Below are 21,847 nucleotides of genomic sequence, written 5' to 3' on the forward strand. Positions count from 1 at the left end.
CGTGCCCACACGCATCTATGTGCACGCACAGGGTGCATGTGCTTTCCCACGCCTGGGGCGTGACGGCGTGTGCGGTCTGTGATGCCCGTGCGTGTTCCTGTGTGGACGACATACACACGTGTGCGGCTGTGATGCCCGTGCGTGTTCCTGTGTGGACGGCATACACACGTGTGCGGTCTGTGATGCCCGTGCGTGTGCCTGTGTGGACGGCATACACACGTGTGCGGCTGTGATGCCCGTGCGTGTTCCTGTGTGGACGGCATACACACGTGTGCGGTCTGTGATGCCCGTGCGTGTGCCTGTGTGGACGGCATACACACGTGTGCGGCTGTGATGCCCGTGCGTGTTCCTGTGTGGACGGCATACACACGTGTGCGGCTGTGATGCCCGTGCGTGTTCCTGTGTGGACGGCATACACACGTGTGCGGTCTGTGATGCCCGTGCGTGTTCCTGTGTGGACGGCATGCACGCGTGTGCGGTCTGTGATGCCCGTGCGTGTTCCTGTGTGGACGGCATACACACGTGTGCGGCTGTGATGCCCGTGCGTGTTCCTGTGTGGACGGCATACACACGTGTGCGGTCTGTGATGCCCGTGCGTGTTCCTGTGTGGACGGCATACACACGTGTGCGGCTGTGATGCCCGTGCGTGTGCCTGTGTGGACGGCATACACACGTGTGCGGCTGTGATGCCCGTGCGTGTGCTGGCCCTGCCCACGAGGGTGGTGCACACACAGGTGCACCGCAGCGGGGCATGTGCTCTCCCCTGCCCATGCACGTACCCGTGTGACGGGAGCATCCGTTTGTGCACGGCGGGAGCCGCGCCTGCCCGTGCCCGTGCGAGCCCGTGCACACGCGCGCGTGCCCGAGCGCACCCGCCCCGCCGTGCCCGCCGTGCCCGCGTGGGCGGGCGGTGCACACGTGCGTGCACGTGCTCTCCCGTGCCCGCGCGGGTGCCGCACGCGGGTGCGCGCGGCGGCGCGCGGGTGCCCGCTGTGCCCGCATGCTCGGGGCCGTGCGTGGGCCGCCCGCGCCGCGCAGCAGCGCCCGCCGTGCCGAGCAGGCCGGGGCTTGCGGCAGGGGCAGGGCCGGGGCCGCTTGCGGAGGCACGTCCCGGCGGGGCCGGGGGGCCAGCGGACGGCGGGCCGGGGCCGAAGAAACAGAGACCTTGCACCAGCGGCGGCGGCGGCTCGGGTCGTGCAAGGTGTGTGCGGGGCGGGGGGCGCTCCGCCTTCCCCCTCCTGGGCGTGCTGCGGGATGCTCGGCGGGGATCCGGCACCCGGCAGCCCTGGGGCTGGAGGAGGCGATGCACCCGGGTGGGAGGGGGGGCGGGCCGCAGCGCTGCCTCCCTCCCTCCCTCCCTCTCCTCTCCCCGCAACGCTTGTTGCTGCGCCGAGAGACGGCACCGCGGTTGCCGGCAGCCGCGGGGAAGGGGGAGGGCGCGGTGGAGCCGGCCCGTGGTAGGTGCGTGTGGCCCGGCACGGCGCCGTGGGGTGCCCCCCGCCACCCCCGGCCCGGCCACGGCAGCCCTGCTGCCGTCCAGGCTCGCTCGTCGAGGTAGGTGCCCCCCCAGTCCCTCCTCAGCCCTCGGGGCCGGCAGGGATGCCAGGGGGACATGGCTTCCCCCGCATGCGGGAACCCCGCGCTCCCCCCTCCATCCCGGCGCACCCGCAGTCACCTGCTCGGGGCTCGCGACCCATGGGCGCGGGAGCTTCACCCATCCCTAACCAGCTGCCGGAGCCAGACGGATGGCGGGGTCCAGCTGCTGCTTTTCATGGAGATCCCTGCGCTGTCCCCGGCCACACAGGGCAGCCCAGCACCTCGGGGGTGGGCAACAAGGAGAAATAGCCCAGGCTGCGGGAATGGCTTCCACCCCTCTGTGCGCCAATGTACCAATGCCCGAGCACGGGGCAACCACCGTCTCCTGCGCCCAAGTCAGGGACAACGTTGGGATGCCAGGTAGGCTGAGGAATAGCTGGGACACGGAAAAAAAGGCAAGGAAGGAAAACTTTGCCTGCAAGGATGCCACCCTGAGTGTCATTTCTGGGCAAGGATGCGCCGTCTCCCTTGATTTCCAGGACTGCACCTCCCAGCTGGCAGAGCCCTACAGGATGAGGGGCCATGCATGCCTCTTCAGGGCTTTCCCTCCATTCCTATGTGTCCTTGTCCTCTCAGGGCTGTCATCAGGGGCTGCAGAGCTCTGAGCCAAGCCAGGTTGGAAGATGGCCGAGAAGCTGGTGCCTGGGGACCTGTTCTCGAGGAAGACCCGGGAATCAGTGTCATCCCTGGACTTGGACAAGCTGGCACCCATCTCACCCGAGGTGGGTGGTGAGGAGTCGTCCGACAGCGAGGGCGAGCAGGAGGACAGTTCTCACAAGCTCATCCGGAAGGTTTCCACCTCGGGGCAGATGAGAAGCAAGGTCAGGGGTGGGGGATGCCGCCGGTGAGGGGCTGGCTGGGTGTGGGGTCACCGCTGAGAATGGGGCAGGGGAGTTCACCAGGGTGTAAATCAGTACCAGGTTCTTGCTGCTGGCAGACTTGACCCAGCCAGAGCTGGGAGGGTTCTGGCCCCATGTGTCCTGTGGGAGGGCACACAGAAACATGCAAACCCCACAGTGGTAGTGTCAGCATTGGTCCCATGGGGCTGTGGAGCACAGATTCTATCCCACTATTCAGGAACAGGGTCTCTCCCATACCTACACAGCCCCTACAACGTTGCTTTCATGCTGCATTTGTATCCCCTGGGTTCCCTTACCTGTCCCTGGAAGAAGAGGACTCTTTTTGGGAGGCTGTGCTCCATGGATGCTCTGGGGCTAAGATTTAGGGTCATGACAGTTCTGTAGGCTCCTCGGATCCCACACCCTGCTGCAGGCATTGTGTATGCAGGGCTTGGTGGGTGGCAAAATGGAACCTGCATCTTTCCTAGTGCCCCAGATCAATTTAGCTGTGCCAGCTCCCCATGCTCCCCATTCCCACAGATCTAGTCCCCAGTGGTGGTTTGAGGTCAGATGTGACACTCATACTTCCCAGCCACTGGCATGACAGCAGCTGGGGTGTGTGTGTGTGTGTGTGTGTGTATCACAGTTGGCTCAGAAAAAGCTATTTTGATAGTACCTACAAAATGTGGGGTGTGGTGCCTTTAGCCAAAAAGGAGTGCATTGTCAGAGGTGTCCCATGTCAGGACAGTGAAATGCAATGCAGGGAGAAATAACCTGGGCTGAATGGCCAGGTGGGATGTGGGGAGAGAAGGAGGTTTGGGGGGGACTTTTTGGGGAGGGAGGATGCAGACAGTGCTGGGAGGATGTTCTGGATGACATCTGGTCCTTTGCATCCACCTTTCAGCTGCAGGAAGGAGGTGGTGGAATGAGTCAAGGCAGTGCCTGCAGTGTTGGGCGGCACACGGGGGCTGCTAGAAATCCCCCTGCAGCCAGCTTCTGGTGCCAGCCACCCCTCAGTGGGGATTTGGTGGCTGTGCTGCTGCAGGGAGTGGGGAGAGCTCTGACAACACAGATAGGAATGTGGTTGTGGAGAAAGGGGCTATCACTGGGCTCTAGTGTTGGGTGCTGAGGGCATGAAGGAAGGGGAATGAGGCAGTATGGGTCTGGTGGCAGCTGTGGGGATGGTTGGGGCTGGGGTAGGCTCTCCTCCTGCTGGGCCTGTCTTGGCTGTTATGCCAAGCCTGGTGCACTGGCATGTGGTGGGGCAGAGGATTCCTGCCCAAGGGTATGGAAATTGCATGCTCCCAACCTAGCACTGTGGGGTTTTTCCACTTGGCAGAAGAGACTTCTGGGGCATGGGGCATTGAGAGGGCTCTTACTGAGTCCCTCTGGCTGCTTAAGGAACATACCTCAATATCCCCTTCTTTGAAGCAGGCTGGCATCAACTCTGCCCTCTCCAAGTTGGCTGCCAGGTGGGTGTAGAGGGCTATGCTGGGTGCAGGCTGTTGGGGAGGAGGCACGGTGGGAAGCCAGGCCAGTGGGCAGGATTATGGGAATGCTTAGTTCTGTGTATGAGCCCTCAGCACCCTCCCAAAGGGCAGCAGTGGCCACTAGAGTTTGCCATGCAGCACCTGCCATGCTGTGGGGCACAGGGACACCACAGGGAGCCATCAATGCCAGGAAGCCTGAGGGGAAGGGGCAGATGGCTGGGCTGTGCCAGCAGCAGCACAGGAACACGAGCATGCTCCGAGTGCCAGCCCAATCCCCAAATCCCCCCATTCCAGCAGCAGGTTCTGGCCTCGCGCTGGCAGGCTGCACGTGGGGAAAGGCTGTCTCCCTGCCTGCTGTGGTTGCTGCCCACATCCTGCCTGGCAGCGGCAATTAGCCGTGCAGGAGCATGGCTGTGCAGCGTGCCAGGGGAGGCAGGTGGCGTGATGGATGGGCAGGTGGCAATGACATGTCTGGGTTAACAGCCTGGGGAGCTGGGGGAGAGAGTGAGAGCTGGCAGGGCTGGAGCTGGAGGGGCCTGAGGGTGAGGTGTGTATGCTTCCCCTGCCACCTCTGTGTTTTCAGTGTTGGGGTTCAGTGTTTTTCCCAAGGATGCCTTTGCCCTGGTCCAGATGGGCAGGAGCGCACTTGCCAGCCTGGCCTCTGGTTGGATGGACTCCTTCCTTCCCTACGCAGATGAGGATTTTTGGATGACATTGCTGCTGCTGCCGCCCAGGTCAGGCTCACAGCCTGGACATGGCACGTGTGCTGCCTGTCACTCCAGCCACAGCCACAGGGTGTGTGCCATGGCAGGCACCTTCCCGAGTGACAGCCCTGTCTTGACATCCTTGGCACCCAGGTGGGGCTGGGGTAGGGGGAGGGAATCATTGCCTGCACCCCAGGGGCAGGTACCTAAAGAACACCGTTTATAAGGGAGAGTTCAGTGCCAGGGTGGCAGCTCCTGAGACAACAGGTGGTGGGGGGGTCAGGGCTCACTGTCCTATTTTGGGTCATATGTGGTGGGTGGGGTGCTTGAGAGGGTCTGTAGGAGCCTGCCATGTTGGGGGGCTGAGAAAGGTCAGGACCCTCACCCCATCCACACTGACTGGGGAGACCTCGGTCTCAGGTATTGGAAGCAGGCAGCTTCTCCCACTCCAGGCTGTTGTCCAGCCCCTGGGACAGGAATAGGTGAGGATCATTTTGGGATCTGTTGAATCCCTCTGATTGCTGCTCCCCAGTCCCAGTGCTTCTGCACTCTGAATGCTCATGCCCCCACATCCCTTCCTCAAGCCTCCACATCAATCACATCCCCCCCACTCCACACCTCCAGGCTGGAACTGCCGACACCCTGTGGGGTGCTTTGTGCCAGCATTGCCGTGGAGGCGGCGAGGTCATTGTGCTTGGTGACAAAAACAACTGCCAGATGCAGGTGTCCCTGCTGGACTGAAAGGTTCCAGGATGGATGGAGTCTTGCTGACATTCCCATCCCCATCCACCCCCATCCTCCTCAACGCATCTAGGGGCTGCAGTTGCCTGTACCAGGTTTTAGGTGTGCAGGTGCAGAGTGGGAGGGGGGTGTGATGCTGCTTCCCAGCACTGGTCCCCTTAGGGCTGGGCGAAGGGGAGAGAGGGGCCACTGGTTCTGGGGAGCACCAACGCATTTGAGTTGATGGGGTGGTGGGTCACACCCTGCCCATGTGGCTGGGGCGTTCATTCCCCGGCACTGCCTCAGCACAGGCTCTCCAGCAGCTGCCTCCCAGAGCAGAGGCAGAGGGTGATCCAGCAGTGCTGTTTGGTTCAGCGAGCGACAGCTCCTGGGGCGATTGCACCAGAGCTGGGAGGCAGAGGCATCAAGGGGGAGACAGCAGGGTGTATGCCAGGGATCCAGGGTTGCCCATGGCATGGGCACAATGTGCCTGGCCGTGGTGGGCAGGGGCAGCCATGGCTTGTCTGCTGTTTGGAAAGGGGGATTGTGTTCCCAAATTCCTGGTCTTGAGATACATCACAGCTGTTTGGTGGGGCTGAGGGACCCACCAGAATCCTCCCATGGGGCTCGGGGAGGTCAGTGGGTTTATTGGTACCCTTGTCCTTGCTGCAGGTGTTGAGCATCCTGCAGGCTCAGGCTGCCCTAGGAATGGGGCAAGCTGTACCTGTGCATACTGGGGTGTTGGGCAGCTGCAGGGAGTGCTATAGAGCTAGGCTGTGGGGAAGGCTGCCCACTGAGCACTAAATCCTGGCCAAAAGATGAAGAAAGAAGGTACAGCTGACTGGGGCCAGGCCTGGAAACCTTTCTTCTGCAGCAGGAGCGTGGCTCCTGGGCAGTGCATCCTCTAGACTTGAGCCTGGGAGGGCTGGGACTGTTCAGCCTGGAGGAGACACTGTAACCAAGGGGTCTCCAGTTTTTGAAAGGGAGGGTGCAGCAAAGGGGGAACCAGGCTCTTCTCAGTGGTGCCTGCCAGTGGACAGAGATGAAAAAATAGGAATTGCAGCTCAACACAAGAAAACACTGTCTGAGACCAGGGAGGCTGGGCTTGCTCTCATTAATCAGGGCTCACCAAGCTGGTGCCTGGGGTGTGAAGATAGCCCCACTGTCACTAGCCGGATGTTTGTGAGGTTTCTCAAGCACTCTGCCCTCTCCATGCTCACTTTTTCTGTTATGTGAATGTTGCTCTTGTCCATCGGCTCTTGCTCACCCCTGCTGGGCAGAGAGGGAGGGCTGTGCCCACCAGCATTGGGGCACAAGGTGCAGAGGTGAACTAGCACAGGTCGGGCTGATGTGGGATGCTTGCTAGCAGGATGCTTGGGGACCGATGTGGCTGTAGATAGGGAAGCACGGCCTCATTTCTAAAAAGCAGCTGCTGGATAATGTGCTGTAGGGGGGTTGCCTTTCTTCTGGGGGCTCCTTTCCTCATTCCTCTCCTCCTGTTAATTGTTGGTCGTCTTTCAGTGGCCTTGTGGGCACGATGTGATGGCTTGTCAGGAATGGTGCTGGAATCTCCTTTTAAGCATCCACCCAGCACGGGGAAGGGATATTGTGGTTGGTCCTGCAAAGGCAGAAAGCTCCATCCTCTGGGAGCAGCTGAGCCTGTGGGGCCATAGCACCTGTCAGGCACTGAGCCCCCTGACTGCCCAGTCCCAGAAGAGCTCTGCTGTGTCACAAAGCCTGATAAGGTTTCCAACCGACTCCAGCCCGTGGGGTGCCTAGCGGCTCGTGGAAGCCCTGCAGCTGGCTGTTTGAGGTCTGCCAGCTTTTCTCTGCTGTCCTGGTGCCTGCTGGCTCAGCTGGGGGATGAGCTTTTATGCAGCTGGACTCCGGCTTGTACCCAGTGGGCTGCTGCACTTGGAGCAGGAGGGTGGCTGCCTGGAATGATGCTGGTGCAATGCAGGTTGGTGTGTTGACAAGTTATCCTCTTTTCCTTCTCCTCCTACCAGGTGAGGCATCGTGTGGTCACAGGGACAGGTATATCCCTTCAGGAGTGGTGTAGGGTGGCCAGCTGTGTGGGCAGATAGCGTGGTGCTCACCAGCCGTATGTTACGGCATTCCTGAGTAACAACCTTCCTGGCTCTTCTCCAGGCGCTCCTTCGCTGTCCAAGCTGATCCCAGCAGGAAAACCCTCCTGCCTCAGCTGTGGTCAGACCTTGCTGCACAATGGGCTCTTCCCAGAAGTGCTGGTGGCAGAGCTGGGAGAGTGGGGTGGCAGAACAAAGCAGCATCCTGGGGCTCTGCTTTAGGGCTGAAGGAAGGGCTGGCATTTTGGGTTGTAGCCTGACCTGGAAGAATCCCTGCTGGAGGGTGCTGAGCTCCCCTGGGCTGCAGTTCAAGCCCCGTGCTTGTGCCGAGCACACAGCCAGGCTGTGGCATGATGGCCTCTGGAAACCAGCCCAGTCCTGGCGCGGCACGTGGCTGGCCATCCTCCCAGGGCCATTTCTACCTGTGTCCCCTCTGAGGCTCCGCTGCCACTGCCACTTCAGCTGCATCTGAGCTGGAGGTGGTAGTATGTCTGCTGATGCTGTGTGGTTTCATTCTTACCTTTGCCTTCCTGCCCTGTGCCTCTGGGATCCCCCCGTGCTGGTGCTGAGTCCCCTGGGCTGGAGAGGGCAGGGAGGGACCTCGGGCCGTGGCGGTGGAGTGCTGGGACAGAGCCCTACAGGGGAGCTGGCCTCTGGCTGATTGCTGGGCAGGTTGTGTGTGGCTCTGGGTGTGCCGCCTTGGTTGCTGAGGTGAGACCAGCTCTGGCTTTACTGAGGCTCCCTGCAGTGCTGCCTGGGGCTTTCCAGACAGAAAAGCTGTGGTTGGGGTGAGTGGAGGGGCTTGGGTTTGTTTTGGGGTGTGGGTGGCACACTGTGCTTTACAGCTGTGCAGTGACTGGTGCAGAGCTCCCAGCCCAGTGGCCAGGAGCTGCCAGTGTCCCCAAAACTCTCCAGGAAGAAGAAGCAGTCCCTGTGCTGCAGGTGCTCAGCTCCAGCTCTTTTGAGCTCTAGGGTACCTAATAGCCACTTACTATATAATTGTGGTGACCCTGGTGCTCTGGACAGGGCTCTGGGGAGCCAGCACAGCAGGGGTGATGCCACCCCAGCATGGTCTGTCTGCCCTTGCCATCGTCACCCCTTTCCTGTTTGCAAAGGGGAAGCACTGGGCTCCCCCAGCAATGCTGCTGCAGCGTGGCTTCCCACCGTGTGGCTCTCAGTGTCCTCCTGTTGTTCATTCCAAAAGCAGGGGTCCAAAACTATGGAGCCTCTTGGGAGCTGCTCCCTGCCCCAGCAGCTGGAGCAGGTGCTCCTGGCTGAGACCCCTGGTCCAAAAATGAGGTAGGTGAGTGGCTTACTACAGTGAGATCCCAAAATAGCCACCCCAGACTTGTGTGCCTGCCCAGGCAGCATAGGACAGCTGGACTCCAGGGCTTATTTTGGAAAGGGGACTTGCCTTATTTTCCCCCAGGGAGGGTTTATGTGACCCCGTGCTGGCACCAATGGAACCTGTACCACATGGCATCACACAGCGGGGATGATGGCGCCTGGATGGGCAGCTGAGGAGTTGTGCAGCAAAATGCTGCACATGGCGACACAGAGGGCTTGGGCTTTGATGCCCCAAGTAGCCCACAAGGGTGGGCATGGGGAGAGGTGCCCCTGAGTTTCTCTACACCAGTTTTGCCACCCCATTTTAGGATGGCTAGGGATTAGTCTGCACTGGTGGGAAACTGAGGCACAGTCCCCCAGCCATGGTATTGGAAGTGTTGTAAAGCTCTCATGGGTGTTGTGGTGGAGGTGGGGGAGTCTGCCTTTCAGGGCAGCTGGATCCTGTCCCTGGGAGGGCCAGGACTGGGACATCTTGGGGCCGGGTGATGACTTTTTGCTGCTGTTGGGAGCTGCAGGAGTGGGTGCCACCCTCCCAGGCAGCCAGTCCTTGCTGTATCCTGTCGCCCACATGGCCCTGGAGCCAGGCAGAGTGCCCATGCCCAGCTGGCTCCTGCCCCTGCTGTGATAGCCCTGAGGTGCCATCATGGACCCTCCTCTTCTTCCTTCTCCTTGCCATCCTTTTCTCCTGCTGCCCCCCAGCCCTGCCCTTCACTGTCACAGCTCCTCACACCACTCCTCGCTGTCACACACTGCCTGTCCTTTGCAACAACAGCAATGACTGCAGCAAACACGGCACCTGTGCCTGATGAGTGCAGCCAGGTGTGGTGGATGTGGTGTTTGGGGCTGGATCCCACCGGGCTATGGCAGGACCCTGGCTTGTCCCCTCCTGGTGTGGGACAAGGACTGCTAGGGTGCATGGTTTGTGTGTGGATCTGGGGGTCACAGCTGGACCCCACTGGGAGGATCCCTCTGCGCTCTCGCAGCTGAGAGGCCGGGAAAGGGACGTAGTGTGTCCCGGGGTGCTGGCACTGGGGACAACTGGGCTGTTTGGACCTGCACCAACATTCCCAGGCATCATGGTGATTGGCCACAGCCAAACTCTGCACCAGTCTTGGGGAGTGATAAAGGCTTAAAACATCCTTCTTCAAACGCCAGGCTGGAAGAGAGCAGGGAACAGTGTGGTGGGTGCCCCAGGGACGTTCAGGGGGGTTTACGCATTTGGGGAGTTGAGGCTCAGGGAGCACCCCAGGCGGGGTTTTAGCTTCTTTGTGAAGGCTTCTGCTATTCCTGGTGCTTTGGCCATCTGGTTCAGACCCATGGGGCAGTAGATTAAGGGTGAGACCTGGGGCTGGTGTGTTTGCAGGCTGACAGGTGCCTGGGTGCCACCTCTTGCAGCGCATGGGTTGGCACAGGAGTGCAGAGCCCCAGGGCCATGCTTCTCTCGCTGTGCCCTCATGCCCAGTGCTAATTTGCCGTTAAATGTGGCTTGTCATCATGTGCCTGGATTGGATACAGCCACTGTGGCAGCTAATTGCAGAGAAGCAGCTGAACAGAGCTGCTGCTGGTGTTTAAAGAAGATACAATCAAAGATGAGGCAGTGCCAGAGCATCTCTGCTGCCTCTTTCAGGCTCATAGCCATGTTGCAAACACTAATTAATTGAGTCTTGTAAACACCACTGTGAGAAGGGTAAATATTGGCAGGTGCTGTGTTTCGGGAAGGGCAGAGGACGGGCAGCCAGGTTGCAGTGATGCACTGTGCTGCAAGGGATGCTCTGCCTGCTCTGGGCTACCCTCAGCCCCAGGTTGTCCTCTCCAGGGGCTGTGGGGGCAAGGCAGAGCTGGCTGCACTCTGGCTGTCTGCTCTCCAAACCAGCTGGGGCCGCAGTGCCCAGGTAATGCCACTTCAAATATGCAGTCCAGGTATCTCTGGGGCACTAGTGTCCTCTTAAAGGAAGCTCCCCTGGCTCCAGTTCTGCCCTTGGCTTCTAGGGAGCTGCAGCAGGGTGAGGATCTCCAGGCACTACCCTGGGGATGGAGAGGAAGCACCAACAGTAGAGCCTCTGCACTGCTGGAGACCTGCCTCTTCCAGCCCTGCCATGCCCAGCAGCATCCTTCCAGCTCACAGGGAGTGCCCAGTGCCCAGGCAATGGTAGGCAGGGAACATAATTTCCCCTGCTACATGCAGCAGAGAGTGAGCCCCAGAATGTCCAATCTGTGCTCCTGGGGACCCAGGGACTGGTGTCACAGGGGAAAGTGGTGGCTTTGGTGATCCTGAGGGGCTACAGGAGCTCAGGACATTGTGGTCTCTGCAGAAGAGCGTAAAGGAGGGGCTGTTGCTGAAGCAGACGAGCTCCTTCCAGAGGTGGAAGAGAAGATACTTCAAGCTGCGAGGCAGGACACTTTATTATGCTAAGGATGCCAAGGTAGGCTGGGGGGTGCTTCCAACATACCCAGCTGGGGGGGACCTGAGCCTGCCAGCCCAGGAGGGGACAGAGATCCCTGCCTGGTGGACTGGGGCTCTGGTTCCTCCCTCGCAGTCCCTGATCTTTGATGAGGTGGACCTGTCCGATGCCAGTGTGGCCGAGACCAGCACCAAGAACATCAACAACAGTTTCACGGTGAGGGAGGTGTGGGGCTACCAACTGCACCCTGTGGAGACCTGGGCACCTTGTGGGGAGGCACTTACAGACCTCCCTCATCCCCCCGGAGCCATGGGGCACTCCATAGCATGGCCTCCTGCTGCTCGAGGAGTGTGCCAGAGATTGCTGGGGTCTGTGCTGGGTTCTGGCTGGCCTGGCAGTGGCCTTGCAGGAGAACGTGGGGATGGTGGCTGTTGCAGGTGATCACACCATTCAGGAAGCTCATCTTATGTGCGGAGAACCGTAAGGAGATGGAGGACTGGATCACTGCCCTGAAATCCGTCCAGAAGTGGGAGATCCATGAGGTGATGTGGGCAGGGTGCTGTATGGATCCGTATTTCTATGTGGAGTGTGTTTCCCTCTGTGTGCCTTTGATTGCCAGACAAGCTGCTGTCCTTGGCATCGCCCCACAAGGACAGGAGTTGGGCTGGGGGGACTGGGGGGGCCAGGAGGGAGGGAGTGCCAGCTGAGGGTGCCAGGCACTGATGGGGCAGGGCTGTGCCTCCAGGCCACACAGTTCAACATGGAGCACTTCTCGGGCATGCACAACTGGTACGCCTGCTCCCACGCCCGCCCCACCTTCTGCAACGTGTGCCGCGAAGCTCTTCCAGGGGTCACCTCCCATGGCCTCTCCTGCGAAGGTCAGTGCTGGGGTCCGGCTGGGAGGTGGGCAGGGGTTGGGATCAGGGCAGGGCAGCCGCTCAAGGCTGGGCCAGAGCAGGAGTGGTGCAGGGTGATGCCCAGTGCCCAGATGCAGAGGGGTTTGGGACCAGGGATGTGCATGCTGTGGGGACCTTCCCTGCTCCTCACTGCTCCCCCCCATGCAGTCTGCAAGTTCAAGGCACACAAGCGCTGTGCTGTCAGAGCCACAAACAACTGCAAGTGGACGACTCTAGCCTCCATCGGCATTGAAATCATCGAGGACGAGGATGGGGTAAGCAGGGGAGTCCCTGGCAGGGATCCTGGCAGGACAGATCCTCCAGCAGAACTAGCCTTGCTGTGCCCAAATCAGGAAGCAGGAAGAAACTGTAGCTGTCCCCTGCACTGTGTGGCCTCTGGGCTTGGCTCTGCAGGGGCATAGCTTGGGGACACCTCCTCTGGAACCCTGTATCAGGCTCCCTTTTAGCTGTCCAAGTGGGACCACCTCCAGACATTTTCTGGGGATATGTCTGACCTGCCTCACATGCTGATGGCTTCAAGCAGCCAGGTGGGCAGGGATGAGAGGACATGGGAGAGGTCCCAGACCCGCCTTGCCCTGCTGCATGGCACCACCTCCGTGGTGCTTGGGGAAAGAGGTGGCCTATGATCTTTCCCTCAAGCGTGCGGGATGCTATTGGTAGCTGCCCTTCTCTGCAGGTGGCCATGCCCCATCAGTGGCTGGAGGGGAACTTGCCCGTCAGTGCACGCTGTGCTGTCTGCGACCGGACCTGTGGCAGCGTCCGGAGGCTGCAGGACTGGCGGTGTCTCTGGTGCAAGGCCATTGTAAGGATATCCCATCCCTGTCCCCACCCCTCTCCCAGCACAGACAGCACTGCCCCTCCTGTGTGCATCTCTGGAAAGCTGGTGCTGGAGACTTTGGTGCTGCATCCCCCAGCTTTGCTTAGACAGGTGCTCCTGTGTTCCCAGGTTCACAGTGCCTGCAAGGAGCTCCTTGGCAAGAGGTGCCCCCTGGGCCAGTACAAAGTGTCCATCATCCCACCAACTGCCTTGAACAGCATCGATTCTGATGGTGAGCCGTGGAGGGCACAGGGCTGGTCTGGTGGAGGGAACAGGCTGTTTGGGATAGGGCTCTGAGCCCTCTGAGGTCCTCTGGAGGCTTTGGCTTGTGGCACTGTGCCTGTTTTGTGCGACAGCAGGAACACCACCCTCAGTAGGCTCCAGAGTCAACACCCCTCCCTTAGCTGAAGGCTGCTTGTTGCCTTGCACCCTGTTTAATGGCTTGGTGGTATTCTGTGGGCTTTGGGGTGGCCTTTCTTGCCTGCATGTGGCTTTAGCCGCTCCTGCCAGGCCACCACTTGCAGTGGGTCAGGACATGGTCCCTCTGTGCTGGGATCAGCAGTGCCAGCCCTACTCCCCTGAGGTGGGCTGTCCTCTGTTGCACCTTAATGGTTCAGCATCTCTCAAGGCAGGATAAAACTCTTGCTTGGGTTATTTCTCAGTGTCTGAAGCTCAGCTGGTTTTTTGGTAGTGCAGAGCACAGCTTTGCCCTGGCACGGGACACTTCAAGAAGAAGCCATGTGGAGCGTGGGGGGACCCCCCCAGCTGTCTCCTTCTCCTGAGGGGCCCAGCTGGGCTCCGCTGAGCAAAATCTGTTCTTCTCCTCCGGATGTTTCTTTCTTCGTTCTTTAACGCTCTTCACCACTCAGCTCAGCCGGTGGCTCATTTGCCTCTTGTTACTCATTGGGATGCTGTCAGGGTAACCATCACGCGGCTGCTTCTCAGCTCCAGAGCCTCGGCTGCTGGTGGCTGATCCCTGGCAGCGTCTCTGCCCTGTCCCTCTCCAGCAGCCCAGCCATCCGTGGCTGTGACTGTTGCCCACCCGACTGGGAACAGCTTAGCAAGGCCTCAGTCCCCCTTGTCGTGCCATGCTGTCCTGCTGCAGCATATGGGTACTGCTGGCAGCAAGCTTTTCCGCTGCAGCCCACGCTCTGACTCAGCAGCTCTCAGTGCTTTGTGTTACTGATCCGCTCTGCTCAGCTGGGCTGGGAGTGGAGATGGAGCAGTGGCCAGGCAAGGAGGGGGGGCTGTGGGGATGTTGCCCCCGTGCTCCTGGTGTGGTGGGGGTGCTAGGGCTCCTGGTTGCAGCCCACGGGGCTCTAAGGGCAGTGGCTGTGGGGCTGGTGCCAGTGGCATGATGGCTGATACGGTCCCTGCCGCAGCATTGCGTGGTCTGCCAAGGGAAGGAGCCTGCAGACACCAGCCAGGGGACTGGGATGGCCAAGATGTGCCTGAGGCAGGTGCGGGCTCTGGGCCAGCTGTCAATCCTGCTCTGCCTTGGGCACATTTCTTTCCTCATCTCATTTCTTTAAAAGCACAGTGCTTCCTCTGCCCTCTGCCCCTCAGCATCCCCCGGACATCCCCATCACTGTCCCTCCTGCCCCAGCACCCCACAGGTTGGGCTCGGCGCAGATGGAGTGTCCTTACTCTGCTCTCCTGAAGTGTGTGTGGGGAGTGAGAGCCGGGGCTCATGTGTTTGGGCTTACTGCAGGTTTCTGGAAAGCCACCTGCCCCTCGACCTGCTCCAGCCCTCTCCTGGCCTTTGTCAACTCCAAGAGTGGGGACAACCAGGGTGTCAAATTTCTGCGCAAGTTCAAGCAGTTCCTCAACCCAGCCCAAGTCTTTGACCTCATGAATGGGGGCCCACACCTGGGGTAAGCACCAGCCTGGGCACCGTGGAATTGCCTTGGTGGGGTCCCAGTGGGCACCTGGCACAGCACCTAGTCCCTCTCTCCTTGCCCCCCACCCAGGCTGCGCCTCTTCCAGAAGTTCTCCACCTTCAGAATCCTGGTGTGTGGTGGGGATGGCAGCGTGGGTTGGGTGCTCTCTGAGATCGATGCCCTTGGCCTCCACAAGCAGGTGAGTTGGGAGTGCCTGGCATTACTAGTGCAGGCTGGCACCATCCCCAGCGCTGGCACACTCTGTGTGCCCCAGCAATGGGGCACAGCGGAGTTGGGGGTGTCACAGGTGCCCTTGGGGGCTGCTCTGAGCCCCCCTACTCTGTCTCTCCTGCAGTGTCAGCTGGGTGTCCTGCCGCTGGGGACTGGTAATGACCTTGCACGGGTCCTGGGGTGGGGCAGCCTCTGTGACGATGACACTCAGCTGCTGCAGATCCTGGAGAAGCTGGAAAGGGCCACCACCAAGATGCTGGACCGGTGAGCAGGGCATGGAATACATGTCTCTCTGTCCCCTCTACCTTGGCATCTCTTGGGCAGCCTGTCCCAGTTCCTTGCCTGTCCCTGTGCTAGGGGGCCAGGAGATGGCAAGCAGCCATGGTCTCTGTTTGGCAGGTGGAGTGTGCTTACTTATGAGGCCCCCAAGCAGTCCCCCTCAGCCCTGAAGGAGGAGGAAAATGGGGACTCCAACATCCAGGTGGGAACTGTTGGCATCTGGGGGCTTGAGATAGGGAGAGCAGGCTGGAGGGCAGGTTCCTGTTCAACCCAATTCCGGGACACACGGGCAGGGATGGCACAGGAAGAGGTTATTCTGGGGGGCCCTGGGGTTTGGGGCTCTGAGGGGGCTGGAGTTGGGTGCATGCAATGAAATGAGCCTGGCAGGTCTCGGCTTGGCATGTGCAGTTGGGAGCAGGCAGAAGGTGAGGTAGAGCTAGCCTGCCACCGGCCAGCTGCTTTGGACTCTTCTGTGTGCTCCTGTTTCAGCCCCTTGCCTCAGTTTCCCTCCTGATGTGATTGACCTCCCCTCTGCCCAGCAGCATGGGCATGGCTACCCTCAGTGCTGGGGAGTGGGCTGAATAAGGGCTGATCATCCCCACTTCAAGGCTGGCTGGGCAAAGCTCCATCCCTGAGCGGGGCACGTGGCGAGGTGGCAGCTGTGTCCTGTGTCCCCCAGGTCCAGATCTCGCATTACGCGGACTCCGTTGCCTTCCACCTGGCCAAGATCCTGGAGTCAGACAAGCACTCAGTGGTGATCTCCTCTGCAAAGTAAGGAGGGGGCTGTTGATGGGGGTGCCAGGAGCCCCTTTTGCTGGGCTGGGGCCTGTCCTCAGGACCACTGCGCCCCCCTCGGCCAGGCTGTCCCAGCTGGCCACCAGCAGCTGCCGGCTGTGCTGGTGCCTGGCACATAATCCTGGCACTGGCCCTCTGGAGCAGCGGGTGTTATCCCAGCAGGTGCCCTGGCTGGCATCTATGCCTCTCTGGCCACACTGTGCCCCTCTTGACCTCCAGCCACTTCCCTTGGCAGGTTCCTCTGTGGCACTGTCAATGACTTTGTGACCGAAGTTGGGCGGGCTTACAAGAGGGCGACGGAGAACAAGCAGGAGGCTGAGCTGATGGCACGGAAGGTGTGTTGCAGGGGAGCTGGAGGGTTGGGTCAAGCTGTGGCACTGCTCCCGAGCAGGGGAGGGGCTGCTCCACAGGCCTATGCCCTTGTTGAGCCTGTATTGGGGTGTGCCATGCTTGGGGTGCCCAGGCACGGGGTGTGCAGGTGCTTGGGGGTATCCAGGCACTCCTAGTGCCCAGGGAAGCACCCAGCACTGGTGGGGGGCAGCAGCTTGTGCCAGGTGCTGAGTGGGGTAGGTGTCCCACAGTGCGCCATGCTGAATGAAAAGCTGGACTCGCTGGTGCGGGAGCTGAATGAGGAAGCTCAGGCCATCATGGTCCCTGAAGAAATGGCACAGGCCACCCATGCTGATGTCAAGGACCAGGAGAAAGCTGGCAGCTTCAACCCCAGTCCTATGCCTCGCATCTTCAAATCCAAGGAGCAACTCATGCTGCGGGCAAACAGCCTGAAGAAAGCCCTGCGGCAAATCATTGAGCAGACAGAGAAAGGTGAGGGAGTGGTGGGAGCTGGCAGCTTCCCTGATGCTGCAGCAGCCTAGCAGGGGCTACGAAGCCACAGTGGGTTGGTGCTGGACCCGTGCCTTTGGTCTCCTCTGGGATCCTTGGGGATGGCAGCAGTGGCCCCATCCTGGGCCCTTCCTGGCCCAAGCCCACAGGGCTGACTCAAGGAGGGGCTACAGGGCTGCAGAGACTCCCTGTCATGCCCCTCTTTGTATCCAGCTGTGGATGAGCAGAACAAGCAGACCCAAGCCTACCAGGGCAGTGTGGGCCCCAGCAAGGACATCTCAGAGGAGTTCAACAAGGAGGAGGAGAAGCTCAGTAAGATGCCAGCAGGGCACATGGCATTTTGTGGGGGCATGGGGGTGAGCTGTGGGATGGGCTCAGGGTGAGAACCCATGTGGCAGCTATCTCCCTGTCACCCTGGCCAGGCTCCCGGCGGGTGACGGTGACCTCTGCATCTTCCTCCATCATCCTGGACCGGCCAGACACCTTTGGCAGCTTGCAGTTCCCTGAAGACCCCAGCACCCTGTGAGTCAGGTGTTCTGCCTGCCCTGGGGACCCTGGCCCACTCTTGCTGCCCAGGAGCAGAGCTGGTACCGTGCTGCCCCTTTGAGGAGGCTGCTGCAGCAGCCTCTGCCCACCAGTGTGGCATCCCTGCTACCAGGCCTCCCTGGCCAAGCAGTGCCCATGCTGGGGGAGCCTGCCTGTGGATGGTGTGGGATCTCTGGCTGATGCCTGGAGCTTGGTGTTCCCGCCTGCAGGCAGGTCCTGGATGTGCCATGGGTGTCCTACCATGGTGACTGGGGGGAATGCAGCCATCCCTGCTAGTTTTGGTCAGGCTTCCCAGTGCCAGCTGCTCTGCTCCAGTGGGTGTTACGCTGCATCCTCTGGTGCCAACCCAGAGCCACCGATGTGCAGCTGCTGCTCAACCTGTTTTCCCTCTTTGCTGATTTCAGACACTTCTCAGAGAAATGTGTCATGAATAACTACTTTGGCATCGGCCTGGATGCAAAGATCTCCCTGGAGTTCAACAACAAACGTGATGAGCACCCCAAGAAGTGCAGGTTGGCTGGAACCCCCAGATTTCCCCCAGGAAAAACAGGTACCCCTGGCTCCCCAGTGCCAGCAAGTTGCTGGGAGCCATAGGGGTGACTCGGTGCTACTGTGTTGGGGATCCTTCCTGCAGCAGATTTTGTACCTGCAACCATTGCTGGGTTGAGCACCCCTTGGTGGCAGGCTGCAAACACCCTAGAAAGGGTGAAGACACGAGGACTTGGTGGGATTTACTTGCTCTGCACCTGGAGAGAGGGACATTACCATGCTGGCACGGAAGAGTCAAAATCTGGGTGCAACATGCTGCACCTTTGGCTTTTCTGGGAGGTAGCAGGAATTGAGGAAACTAAGATGGGGCCGGCAGTCAGGGACTGTTCAGCACGGTGGCCCAGGAAGGGTGTGGAGCCTGTGACAGGCAGCAGGGAGCCCACAGCCCTTCATCTGTTCCACTTTGCCCCACAGCAGCCGCACCAAGAACATGATGTGGTATGGGGTGCTAGGCACGAAGGAGCTCCTGCAGCGCACCTACAAGAACCTGGAGCAGCGGGTACAGCTGGAGGTACAGGGCTGGGAGAACAGGGAAAGGGTGGGAGGGGCAGCGTTACAGCAGCCCCCCAGGCTTAGCCCTCTCTTGCAGTGTGACGGGGTGCCTATCTCACTGCCCAGCCTGCAGGGCATTGCTGTCCTCAACATCCCCAGCTATGCCGGGGGCATCAACTTCTGGGGAGGCACCAAGGAGGACAATGTGAGTGCCCGTACCGTGAGACGAGTTGGGTGGCGTGATGTCCTTTCCCCAGTCCTAAGACACCCCAGGGCTGGGGTGTCCCTGCTTTGGGCACACATGGGGGAAAATGGAAGTCTTCATGTGTAGTGGTCCTCTACAGAACTTTGGGGCTCCGTCCTTCGATGACAAGAAGCTGGAGGTGGTGGCAGTCTTTGGCAGCATCCAGATGGCCGTGTCACGGGTCATCAACCTCCAGCACCATCGCATTGCTCAGGTAGTGGCAAGGTACCCTGCAGGCCCACGACTAATGCCTGAAAGCTTTTGGGGCAGCAGTGGAGCCTGAGGCGGTGTGGCTCTGCTCAGCTTGGCAGCTGTTGATGCCACCCTGGGCTGTCTGCCCCACAGTGCCGCGTGGTGAAGATCACCATCCGGGGCGACGAGGGTGTCCCTGTGCAGGTGGATGGAGAGGCCTGGATCCAGCCACCTGGCATCATCAAAATCCAGCACAAGAACAGAGCCCAGATGCTGACAAGGGACCGGGTGAGACTGAGGTGCTCAGCAAGACCATGCTGGGACATGGGGAGGGATGACCGTCTCAGAGGGGCCATGTCTGTCCCCCGCAGGCATTTGAAAGCACCCTGAAGTCTTGGGAAGACAAGCAGAAAGGGGAGAGCTACCGAGCAGCCACACGGCCCCGGCTCAGCTCCCAGCAGTCCATGGAGTACCTGACCGAGGAGGAGAGCAGCCTCTTGCAGCAGGTCTCACAGGTCGCCGAGACCCTCATTGCCAGGTCAGACTGTGGGAAGGGGAATATAGTGGGCACAGGGAGGGGGGATACAGTGGGCACAGGGAGACCATGCAGAGGTGCCTGCTCAGCCCAGGAGACCCCTGGCAGCTCCAGACTCTGTCACCCGCAGGATCCATGAGGCAGCCAAGGCTCACAAAGCCATGGAGCAGGAGCTGGCGCATGCAGTCAATGCCAGCTCCCTGGCACTGAGTGAAGCCCTCTCCCACAAAGCTGCTGGCACCTCAGAGGTGAGCGAGGACTGGGAGTGTAAGGCAGCCTTTACCCAGGCCCCATGGGGCCCTGCCGCTCAAGGGGTTACCCCTCTGTGCCCCAGTTTCTCAGCAGGAATATGGCTGTGGAGATGGTGCTGAGCATCAAGGAGCTGTGGGCTGAGACCAGGGCATTCCTGGAAGGGAAGGCGGTGAGTGAGGGGCTGGAGAGCACCCAAAGCCCCTCAAGGCTGCTACCTCTGGGGGTGGCAGCAGGATGGGCATGGTCCCTGTCCCCCACAGCTGGACTCGCCGCAGGAGGAGGAGGCTCTTCAGGGCCCCCTGACTGTGCTGGGCCAGGAGTTGCAGCGGCTGCTGGACATCCACTGGCTGGGCCCTATTGCCCACCCTGCTGAGGAGGTGGGTGCACAGGGCCTGGGGTCTGGCACAGCCCAGCCTCAGGGAGCTGTAGCATCCCACCAAGCCTGGCTTCTCACAGGAAGGTGCCAGCAAGGGCAGCTTTAAGCTTCGCCTCAACATCCCCAAGCCCAGGAAGGAGAAGGACAAGCTGCAGAAGCAGAAGGCCAACAGTGCACTCCCAGGTAAAGTGAGCAGTGTGCCAGGGAGAGACAGGTGGTGCACTCCATGCTAGAAAGGACCCCCCCGTGCTGACCTATCCCTCAATCTCCTGTCCTGGGGATGCTGGGGAAGAATCCTCAGGAAGGGGGAACAGGGCTGGCTGGGGGTGGCACCCTTGTCAGCAAGAGCTCCTGACAGCTTTTTCTGATATCAGACATGCAGAGCACCCCAACCCCATAACTCCTTGGCTAGGGGGAGAAGGGGGCTCTGGTATAGCTCAGACCTTTGGGTAAGTCCCTTGTCCACAGCTGGGGGTCTGGTTGAGGTGGAGCAGATCAGGTGCTCTGTAAGAAAGCCAAGGAGAGGAGAGACCTCTGCAGCCTGAGCAGGCTGTGGCCTCTGGCCCTGCTGGAGTCAGGGGTGGGAGGGGGTATACTGTCTGCTGACCACAGGCTGCCATCACTGCTGCCTGCCCTGCTGCGTCCCACTGCCTCCAGAGGACCCAGCAGTCCACCACTGTGGTTTTCCTCCCTGCTAGCAGACAAGTGGAGCTCCGAGGAGGTGGCAGCTTGGCTGGAAGCACTTGGTTTAGGGGAATACAGAGACATTTTTGTCCGGCATGACATCCAGGGCTCAGAGTTGATTCTGCTGGAGAGGAGAGACCTTAAGGTACAACCCCCTTGTGCCTCCTGAGGGACCCCCTGCCCTGGGGAGCATGGTGTCCTCCATCCCTCCTCTCCCTATCCCTCCTGGTGGCAGGTTGGCCCTACATCTGGGTCTGCAGAGTTGAGCTTGTGCAGCTTGTGTGCAGGGGTGGGGAAGCAGGGGAGGAGGGTGGCCTTGGTCCTCCAGCTTGCCAGGCTCCATACACCTGTGCAAAGCAGCATCAGCAGCACCCAACCCTCACCTCCATTCAGGCATGGGGATGTGCTTTCAAGAGGACAGCAGGCTTCAAGCAAGCACTCTGCTCTAGCAAGGGAGAGCATGGGGAGCTGGGCTGCGCCTCATTCTCCACCCTGTGGCTTGTCTACTAGCAAGGGCCAAGAACTGGCCCCCTGCAAATGCATCACCTCCACTTTCTCTTTCCTGCAGGACCTGGGGATCACCAAAGTGGGCCATATGAAGAGGATCCTTCAGGCCATTAAGGAACTCAGCAACCTGCCCTAGGCTGACAGCAGAGCAGCAGCCCAGCCCAGGTGCTGGGTGGGTGCTGCCCCAGGGAACAGGGGTTGGGGTAGGGGAACAGGTCCCTGCCCCTGCCCCATATGTATGGAGCCCCCCCTGCTTGCCTTGCTTTAACTCTGTCCCCAGTGACCCTGGAGCCACTGCTTCTCCCCCAGCCTATGGGGCTGGAGACACTGAAGCAGAGGTCTACCCTGATAGGTGTGTGGTCTGACCACCAGTCCCACCCCATCAGGGTCACTGTAGGAACTGGGGCCACCCTCTGTGTGCTCAAGCTGGAGCCAAAGCAAAGTTTCCCCTTCTCCATGTGGGTATTTATGCTGTGTAAATATTTGGAGAGAAGATGCTCATTGCTGCTGCTCGCATGGTGTCATTACT

General features: G+C 60.2%; 2 protein-coding genes across 6 annotated transcripts in view; one reads left to right on the forward strand and one right to left on the reverse strand.

Annotated features, from left to right (window-relative positions):
• BMP15 (bone morphogenetic protein 15) overlaps nt 1-21,847 on the reverse strand; it is a 71,955-nt gene that overhangs the window by 20,247 nt on the left and 29,861 nt on the right. The window lies entirely within an intron of this gene.
• On the forward strand, nt 954-21,830 carry LOC137482596 (diacylglycerol kinase delta-like). Of its 5 annotated transcripts, none has more exons than XM_068205034.1 (30): nt 954-1,201; nt 2,173-2,417; nt 11,093-11,203; nt 11,318-11,398; nt 11,620-11,724; nt 11,928-12,060; nt 12,247-12,353; nt 12,776-12,901; nt 13,046-13,148; nt 14,628-14,790; nt 14,887-14,995; nt 15,152-15,291; nt 15,427-15,508; nt 15,986-16,077; nt 16,337-16,436; nt 16,683-16,923; nt 17,155-17,253; nt 17,364-17,463; nt 17,892-17,999; nt 18,454-18,547; nt 18,626-18,733; nt 18,873-18,986; nt 19,118-19,252; nt 19,336-19,502; nt 19,630-19,747; nt 19,834-19,920; nt 20,012-20,128; nt 20,208-20,310; nt 20,826-20,956; nt 21,380-21,830. In XM_068205034.1, the coding sequence occupies exons 2-30, from the start codon at nt 2,220-2,222 to the stop codon at nt 21,452-21,454; spliced, it is 3,447 nt and encodes a 1,148-aa protein (XP_068061135.1). In that variant the 5' UTR covers nt 954-1,201; nt 2,173-2,219; the 3' UTR covers nt 21,455-21,830. The 5 variants fall into 5 exon arrangements, with proteins under 5 accessions (XP_068061135.1, XP_068061136.1, XP_068061131.1 ...); XM_068205030.1 differs by having other exon boundaries at nt 956-1,201; nt 18,451-18,547; XM_068205033.1 differs by having other exon boundaries at nt 957-1,201; nt 18,451-18,547; nt 20,829-20,956.

This window comes from Anomalospiza imberbis, chromosome 14 (assembly GCF_031753505.1).
Source record: "Anomalospiza imberbis isolate Cuckoo-Finch-1a 21T00152 chromosome 14, ASM3175350v1, whole genome shotgun sequence".
Taxonomy (NCBI): Eukaryota; Metazoa; Chordata; class Aves; order Passeriformes; family Viduidae; genus Anomalospiza; species Anomalospiza imberbis.